At 51.9% G+C, this 8,521-nt stretch overlaps 3 protein-coding genes across 3 annotated transcripts; 2 read left to right on the forward strand and 1 right to left on the reverse strand.

The window, feature by feature from the left end:
- Positions 1-578: 578 nt before the first annotated feature.
- JCM6883_005447 (uncharacterized protein) lies at positions 579-2,752 on the reverse strand (the record flags this gene model as incomplete). The annotated part of the gene is made up of 5 exons (XM_076635612.1): positions 579-725; positions 789-836; positions 906-1,879; positions 1,952-2,642; positions 2,711-2,752. 5 exons carry the CDS (start codon positions 2,750-2,752, stop codon positions 579-581), a joined length of 1,902 nt encoding a protein of 633 aa, XP_076484405.1.
- A 753-nt stretch (positions 2,753-3,505) lies between these two features.
- On the forward strand, positions 3,506-4,994 carry JCM6883_005448 (uncharacterized protein; the record flags this gene model as incomplete). The annotated part of the gene is made up of 2 exons (XM_076635613.1): positions 3,506-3,562; positions 3,627-4,994. The coding sequence occupies 2 exons, from the start codon at positions 3,506-3,508 to the stop codon at positions 4,992-4,994; spliced, it is 1,425 nt and encodes a 474-aa protein (XP_076484406.1).
- Positions 4,995-5,688: 694 nt separating this feature from the next.
- On the forward strand, positions 5,689-8,521 carry JCM6883_005449 (uncharacterized protein; the record flags this gene model as incomplete). Its single annotated transcript, XM_076635614.1, has 11 exons — positions 5,689-5,758; positions 5,828-6,042; positions 6,150-6,293; positions 6,362-6,591; positions 7,078-7,219; positions 7,286-7,479; positions 7,579-7,677; positions 7,742-7,756; positions 7,819-7,923; positions 8,002-8,113; positions 8,216-8,521. Coding segments are annotated over 11 exons (1,632 nt in total), but the record flags the coding sequence as incomplete, so codon positions are not given.

Consider the following 8,521-nt stretch of genomic DNA (forward strand, 5'->3'; position numbering starts at 1 on the left):
AGTTCGTTCATTCCACTTTCTGCTCTGCCGGGACGCTAGAGTATCGGTTGAGCTGACGAAAACCTCTCCCGATGCTCCTACATAGCTTATGATCCTGCAGACGCTTTCTGCCTTTGCTTTCTGTTCTCAATAGAGCCTCGTCAAAATTACAATTCTCTCGGAAACTGACTCAGTTCTTCGCTTTCGCACAATACAACCTTCTATCCCTTTCTCCTCTTTGTCAGCCATACCCCCCTTAGCTCTCTTGCCATCCCCGGAACGCACAACGACGGATCCTTCGAATCTTTCTTATACCTTTTCTCCCGTCTGTATCTCGTTTGTCACACCATCTTATACCTTTCTTCGTTACCTTTACCCTCCTTTCGCACTTCATTCAGATACGCTTTTCTTGAACCTTGCTTACAGAAATCGATGGATTGACCCTCGAATTCCGGACGCATCGACTCTCGCACGGGCTAGAAGAGAGAAACATGACTTCTAATCCTTAAGCTACAATGCTAGATTCCGTGAGAGGTGAGAAGCGAACGAGGAAAGATGCTAAGCAACAACAGGTTTAAGAGGAGTGATAGATTGAAAAACTAATGAGCGTTTTCGTCTTGAGCTACGATCTCACCAATCCATTCCTCGATGCCTGGTTCTTGACCGGGTGAGAAGTCGAACAGTTTGCCATAACAAATGCTGCTGGGCGTGTTGAAGTGCCGATAAGGTTCGGTAGGAGAAATGCTCTGCAACAAAGAATCGACGATCAGCTCAGATCTGAGGCGCTGAAGCTACGAAGGCGAGTTCACCTTTCCACACCGATAGCAGAAGTGAGTTCGACACTTTCCGCAGGTCATCTAACCGAAGAAAGACCGACTGCTCAGTAAATCATCGCAACGAAAGAGCGAAAACTTCCAGAGACTTACGTGATTGCAACCGTGCGATTTCTCGACTCGAATCTGACAACCTGGACAGCTTTGGCTGTTCTTCTCGAACCATTCCTGCAGAGCCTTCTCCTCTTCGAACGCCGCCACGAGTCGCTTGATGTTTGCAGCTCCGTAGCGTTGTTCGATAATCCTTTTCTCGTCGTCGTCCGCCTCTAAGAACTTTGTTACGATAGCCGTCGATTGAGGCAACGCACATGCGTTCCTAGTTCCGTGCCATCCTTTCCGGCAGAACACGCAGAAGGCGAAGGAACAAACCCCGCAAACCCTAAGTTTGTCGTCGTCGAGCTTCGGGGTCGGAGCTTGACAAGACTCGCGGGGGCAGAAGGATATACTCGGATCTGTATAACGTTGAGCGCGGGGAGGAGAGAGGACGAGAATCAAGCAATTAGACCTTGTTAGGTTGCGAACTTGAACGAGCACGAAAAGCTTACCCGATTCGACCCTGATCTTCTCTTTCAACCACTCGAACCTCTTCCTACTTTCGACTCCACACAAGATCTCAACTTCTTGCGCCGAAACCCTCCCCGGTTTCTCGAGCTCGAGTTTCTCATCCACGCTGCCTCCTACGGTTTTCTCCCATTTTGCCCTCTTTTCGACACATTCGATAGCTGGACAAGCGACCGACCTGACCATTCCTTCCGTAATTAACAAAGAGAAGTAATCCTTAAGGCAAGGTATACAGAATGTACAACCGCATGATTCGAGTTGTAGGCAATTTGAACCTTTCCGGGGAGCGAAACAGAGTGGACAGAGGTGTGATGAAGTTGAGAATGCGGTGGAAGATGCTGAGCGATTGTAAGCGAAGAGGAAATCGGAGAGTCGCATAGAAGAGGAGGAAACAGAATTTTGCATGAGGACGATCGGATTCGAGAGGGAGAGCGTCGAGGAGAAGTCGGGAGAAGCCGACGACAAGAGCTCTGCGATACCGAAGAGGCACTCGTCACCGACGTAAACTGTTTTGCAACAACAAAGTGTCGAGAATCAGTGGCAGAGCAAAACTTGATGTGACCTCGGGAACGACATACCCTCGTTGAGTTTCTCCAGTGCTTTCAGTCGTTTGCTCTCCGGCAACCAGTTACCTTCCGTCCGCAAGTCGACTTTGCTCGGCCCTGAAGATTCGGGATAATCTGGCGGTAATTCGATGGAGAGGAGCACGGGTGGTAAATGCTCCAGCGAGAGGATCCTAGGTCCAGTGACGGCGGAATCACTAAGCGCTTCGGCTCGATCGATAATTTCGTGGACCGGAGGAGGCGGAGAAGGAGGACGAGGGGCTATCGAGATGCGAGGAGTCTTCGAATGCGAAAGTGGAATTGAAGAAGCGAGAGGGCGTGAGCGAGCGGGATCAGGTAGAGTATTTGTCGCAAGTGTCCTGGTGGGGATGTCGACCTTGCTCGAACCCTTCCGTGTCGAGACTAACTGAGGCGCCGGTGCTGTACGAGCTTTGCGAGATTTCTGACCATTCCCATCCGGATCGAAACTTATGCGGCTTTGTGAGCGCGCGCTCGTCTGTTCCTCTTTCCTCTCTGCTAAGGGTTGCCGCAGCTGACCATCCTTCGTCCGTATTGATGTGGCGCTGAGGGTTTCGGGTTCTGCCTGATCCTCGATATCGGTCACTTCTACCGTTTGTGGTTGCTCGAATTGTATATTGATGGTGATATTGAGATCAACGTAACCTCCCGGTCGTTCGGTCCAGCTAACTGAGTCAGGGAAGATCGACTGAGGAGGCGGTGAGGTCAGCACACAGGTTCAGGATCTAGACGAGAGGAGGCGAGAGAGGGACTGACTTCTAAGGCGAGTAATTCATCAGTGATTCGGTCGTTGAGCATAAAGCGTCGAGTGAGGCGGAAAAGGGTGAGGTAGAGAGGCGTGAAGCTGAACTCGACTCGCTCTCTTTCCTCAACTTCACTCACTTTCGACCAAAACTCGACATGATCAACTCGGTTAAACGTCCCTCGATGCATCTGTTCCCTCTCTTTACCCTCGACCTTGTCCCACAGCCTGCGAAGCAGTCCTCGTACACCTAACTTCATCAACTCGAAAAGTCTTGGCATTTCGAAATTTCATCGTTCCTTCTTCTCCGACAGCCTCTTACGCGCCGGTCTGACCTGGAACGATCTCGCATTATGGTATTCGATTTTGCCTCGAGCTTGTAGCCTCCTCCGCCCTCGCCTTCGGAAGTTACGTTATCCCCCTCCATTCATTTCGGTAATATCGTTTTCCCACCTCGTTTTTCGACTCGCTCTTTCGACATGGACGAACAACATCGATCACTCAAAGAGATAGAGGGGCAGGGGAAGGAGCAGTTGGAAAGGAAACATAAGGTGTAGGAAGGTCATCTCGCCTCGCGCGAGTGGGCTCGAAAGCATTCACTCAGCGCAGAACGGTCAGACGAGTTTGGTACAGTGAGGGAATTACCAGACATAGCATCGGGCTATATTTGGACTGGAAAGACACGATCGGATGGGCCTCGTTCAGGGCAAGACACCAACTTCACATCACACCCTTTCCTTCGTCCCTCCTCCCCTTCTCTCCCGCTCGAAACGATCACCTATAGGTAGCATTTCATCCAGTAGTCGAACATGAACGATCTCGGGAAGAAGCGAGGTCGCAAAGTCGATTCGGAACTACCCCCCTCGGTCAGTCTCTAGTCGACTCGTCCTCCCTGCGTACGCTGCTGACTCCCTCCTGAAGCGATCACAGAGATCCCGCGATGTACAACGAGCGTTCCGAGCGCGTCGAGCGGCTCATCTCACGAATCTGGAGAATCGGAATTGCTGGTTGGAGGAGGAAGTCGCAGCGTTGAAGGCAAAGCTGGGTATGAGGGAACAAGATTACGCGAGTGGACCACCTCCGAAAGAAGTGGAGCCGGATTATGAAGGAGTCGCAGAACCCGGGCGAGTGAGGGGAAGCAACAAGAGGACGAAACGAATCGGAGTTGTTGCGAAGAAGCAGCTTTCCGACGAGGGGTTATCGACCGACGCAGAGTGGTTGAGCGAGTATAGGGCGGGAGAGAACGAGGCAAACTCGTTGGGATCGATCGATGATGGAGGAGGAGGAAATCAATTCTTCGACACGCAGACGACCAGTCATCGCACTACGGAGAGTCTTCCCATCGTTCGACCCCACATCGATTCACCGCCTTCTTGTCCTCAATTCTCGAACCCTCCCCCAATCGGCTCGATGGGGTATGGAATCTTCTTCATTCCGAAAGGCTCGGAACAAGCTTCATTCGTTGGCAACACTGAATACCCTCCCAACTTCGGCTGCACCAACACTACCGCGCAGGACCTACCGTCACCGTTCCCGACCAACTCTCGAAGCCCTCTGCCAACGTTAGGCCATTTCATTTCTCCTCCCGGCTCTCGCCGACCTCTCACTTCCCCCGATTCAATCTCTTCTATCGCCTCCGTCGCGACGAATGGACTGCCGGCAACTCCTCCCGATGGATGGGTCCAGCCTCAAGGACAGAACTCGGGACCGACGACGCATTCACGATCTCGGGAGGAAGAAACCAAAGAAACCTTTCAGGCGTTCCATCGAGCTATGAGTCGAGCGTTTGGAAAAGGACAAGCCGCGGACACGAACGGCGACTATTCAGCCTTTAATCACTCGACGACGGGAACCTCGTCGACTTCCGCCACGTCTCACGACAACCCTCTACCCTGCATTCGACTTCCTCGATTCTCTTCAGGACTCCCTGGTTCTGGCTCAGCCTCCTCATCGTCGTCTCCTGCAACCGATACCTATCTCCACGTCACGAAAGTGTTCGAACAACTTTCTCGGTTCCTCCTCTCTTCCTCTTCTCCTGCGACGCAACTCTCTCCTTCCCGCCTCGTCAGCATGCTACAGGCGCAAGATCGACAGAACAGTCTCCTCTCGGACAGCCCCGAATCTTTCGACTTTTCCCGACCGCCGACTTGTCTTTTCCTCCCTCCTTTCTCGTCATCATCGGCTCAGCCCCATCAATTCGCCGGAGGTAGACGAGAAATGTATGTGCTGGCACGGGCAGTCGAGCAAGTTGGACGAGACTTGGAGGCTAGAGACGGGGGTTCGAGGTACTACGCCTGATCCATTTACTTTCTTTCCTTTCGCTTTTCTCCCTTTCTTTCGACGGCGGTCTTTCACCTTTTGACTTTGTTCCTCTCACTTTCCTTATCCTATGCCATGTTGTTTAGCCTTCGCTGCGTTCCCGAAATAGACACTACAGTTTCACGAGATCTAGATGAGGCATTTTTTCCTACAGTATCCCGCACTGCTCGCGACTCGATAGGTTGTTTCTTCCTCCGCGGGAAGGGCACAATGCTTGCGAGAGTGTTCCTTCATCCATCTCTCCTCGCTCGACAGCAAAGCGAAGAGGTTTCTTGTGAGCGTGCGAAATCGAGTTCAGCGGTCCGCTGAGCCAATTTGGCTCAAATTCGATATCCCTTCACTCCTGCTGCTCTGTCTCTCTCGCCAGTCAAGCTTTTGATCAGACTTCTCCCACTACGACTACGACCCGATCGCTTTGCGCCGCCTCAAGTAGCTCCGTCACCCTGGCTTGCCTCAACATCTTGATCGAGGATTTCGAATTCGTCCTCCGGGATCAATAACATCAACTGCTACGGCAGCCACCGTAGTACCACAGTGAGCCCTCTATCGAGCTCTGCCACTGATCGACGCTGATGTCGCTCTGTCTATAGCTCAGAATCGCCCTCGAACGCGGTTCCCCTCATTCAACTCCTCCTTGCAACTCGACACTCGCGCTCGACTCTTGCCTTGGTGGATGGATAGCCGTTCGTCTATTGTGTATCCTCATGGAGGAGGTTGGAAGGGAGCGGCCTCGAGATTCGTTTGTGAGTATTTGATTTTCGTTTGCAGTGAACGAAGCAAGACTGTAACGCTTTCTACCTCCTTCCCTATAGCTCAACACCTAAACTTCTATCGAATCCATCTTCTCGCTTTCACCTTTGTTCCCCTCGTCGCATCCGGCATCTTCTACGCCTCGAATGGACCTTCGCCTCAAAATTCGATCGCCTACATCGACTGCCTCTTCCTCTGTTACTCAGCGATGACTGTATGCGGTCTCACGACGGTGCTGTTTGCGAACATTACGGTCTGGCAGCAAGTCATCCTATTCGTAAGCGATCGAGCTTCTCTCGATTCTCGCGACGCTCTTTCCCCTTTTCGCCCTTCATGCTATGCTGTCTCTGACGCTTCTCGTTCGCCTGCTCTTGACATCGATAGCTCTTGATGACGTCGGGATCCATCTCGTTTGTTTCGATAATCGTCGTTTTGGTTCGAAGGCATTATTTCATGAAACGATTCCAATACTTGATCGAGAATAACGCTCAAGTACGAGAACAACTCAACGCCATCGGGGCGAGAGAGGTCAGTCACATCTCACTGGAAGCGTCGCACTCGAGGACTCTGACCCATCGCATCTTTGCCCGGTTCAGGCTCAACTTCGACACCAATCTCGCGCCGGAACTGGTCTATCCTCGACGTTACGAGGTCCCGGGAGTGCGATCGAAGACGATTCTTATAGGATGGAGAGTATCAAGTACAAGCAGAAGAAGAGATTGGACAAGCTCAGAGCAGACATGATTCGACGAGTCGACACTCCTGTGAGGGTTAACGAGATGAGCGTTTCGGGCAGGATAAGAGAATTGGATACGGGTCTTCAAACGTGAGTCGGCTTTCTCGCTCACACACACGCACTCTCGTCCTTCTCCCTGCTTTCCCGACCGCTGACTCGGTGCTTTGTTCTCTTTCTCGAAAGTAATCTCAGCGAGGCCAATCCAGGCCAACAACACATCTCAATTGCTGAGCCGAGTCTCCATCCCGATCGTCAAATCCCTCGAACCGTCACAGTCGATGTCGCTCGCCCCGGTCGATCCGACGAAGATCTTCGCCTGCGAAGAAACCGAACTACCGCGCTCGACTATCCTACTCGCCGGCCTAGCCGCTCCGGACTCCGCGACACAGATCCGCGTACCTTCACTCGTACGTCGACGATGCCTGTGACTGTGCCGGCGATCAATTCTTCGTTTGGAGGTTTTCCGAATCCCCTCAAACTCGCCGCCGAGTTCGCTACGAGCTATGTCCCACCTCTACGACGAACACAAGAGCCGATGCCACGAACCTCGACGCTCATTTCGACACGATCTCGCAGACATTCGATCGAATCCGTCGGTGCTCCGAGAATGTCGAAACTCGTCAATTACCTCACCTTTGATGCGACGGTCGGACGAAACTCGAGGTTCCACCATCTCACTGCTGAACAGCAAGAGGAGCTCGGCGGTATTGAATTCAGAGTGAGTCTTCTCGTCTTGTCAAACGTACGACTCGATTCTCTCGAGCTGATATCTCTTCCACGACAGGCGCTCTCCCTCCTCCTCAAGATCATCATCGGCTACTGGTTCGGACTCCAACTCATCGGTGTGCTCACTATCGCTCCGTGGTTGACCGCTAGCTCGACATATCGTGCAATATTCGAGGCGACGGATCCGCCGATCAACCCTACTTTCTTCTCCTTCTTCCAAGTTTTCAGTAGTTTGAGTAATACGGGAATGAGGTGAGTGACTGTAGCTACTGGACCTCGTCGTCTTCTCGTCTCGTTCTCGTCGTCTCGTTGTTGTCGTTATCTCAGCTAATCTTCCGCTATTCGCTGCAGCTTGGTCGACGCTTCGATGATCCCGTTCAATTCTGCGTACTGGTTCATTCTCCTAGTCGCCTTCCTGATTCTCGCCGGAAACACCGCATTACCTTGTTTGTGAGCTTCACTTCTCGATTTCCCTTCTTCTGATTGAAGCTCATCATTTCGTAATTCGATACAGCTTACGACTTACAATGTACGTTGGACTAACCATCCAAGATATGGTCACCGCTAAGACACATTTTGTGTTCACAATAGTTGGATTGGGTCCAAACTCGTCCCTCGAGATTCTCGCACGAAGGAAACGCTCTCCTTCCTCCTCGACCACCCTCGCCGAACGTACATCTACTTGTTCCCCGCTCAGTGAGTCACGCTTTTCTTGGCGACGAGGCGGAACAGGTACTAACGTCTTCCTTCTTTCGTACCGTGCAACTACTACAGTCAAACTTGGCAACTCGTCTTCGTTCTCATCTGCTTGAATGCCATCGATTGGATTGCGTTCGTCGTCCTCGATATTGGTAACCCTCAGATCGAAGCGCTCTCCCCCGGACTAGTAAGTACGTTTGGCTAAGCTCCAAATTCAACGCAAAACTGATTCATTTACCGTTTCCTCCCTCCTACCTTCGTGTCGACCTTTCAATTTACGTTATCACAGCGTTGCATCGACGGATTCTTCCAAAGCGTAGCAGTCAGGACAGCCGGCTTCAGTATCGTCGGTCTCGCAACCATCGCTCCAGCACTTCAATGGCTTTATATCATCATGATGTACCTCTCTGCGTACCCGATTGCCATGTCCGTACGATCTACCAACACCTACGAAGATCAGGCTGTTGGAGTGCAAGAAACTGAGGAGGAGGAGGAAGAAATCGAGGAAACGTCGCGACCTTCGTCGGCCTACCTTTTGTTTCACGTTCGACGGCAATTGGCGTTCGATATCTGGTTCTTGTGCGGTGCCGTGTTT

Source organism: Sporobolomyces salmoneus (genome assembly GCF_050403485.1).
Source record: "Sporobolomyces salmoneus JCM6883 DNA, S_salmoneus_JCM6883_v1_ctg120, whole genome shotgun sequence".
In the NCBI taxonomy this organism is placed as follows: Eukaryota; Fungi; Basidiomycota; class Microbotryomycetes; order Sporidiobolales; family Sporidiobolaceae; genus Sporobolomyces; species Sporobolomyces salmoneus.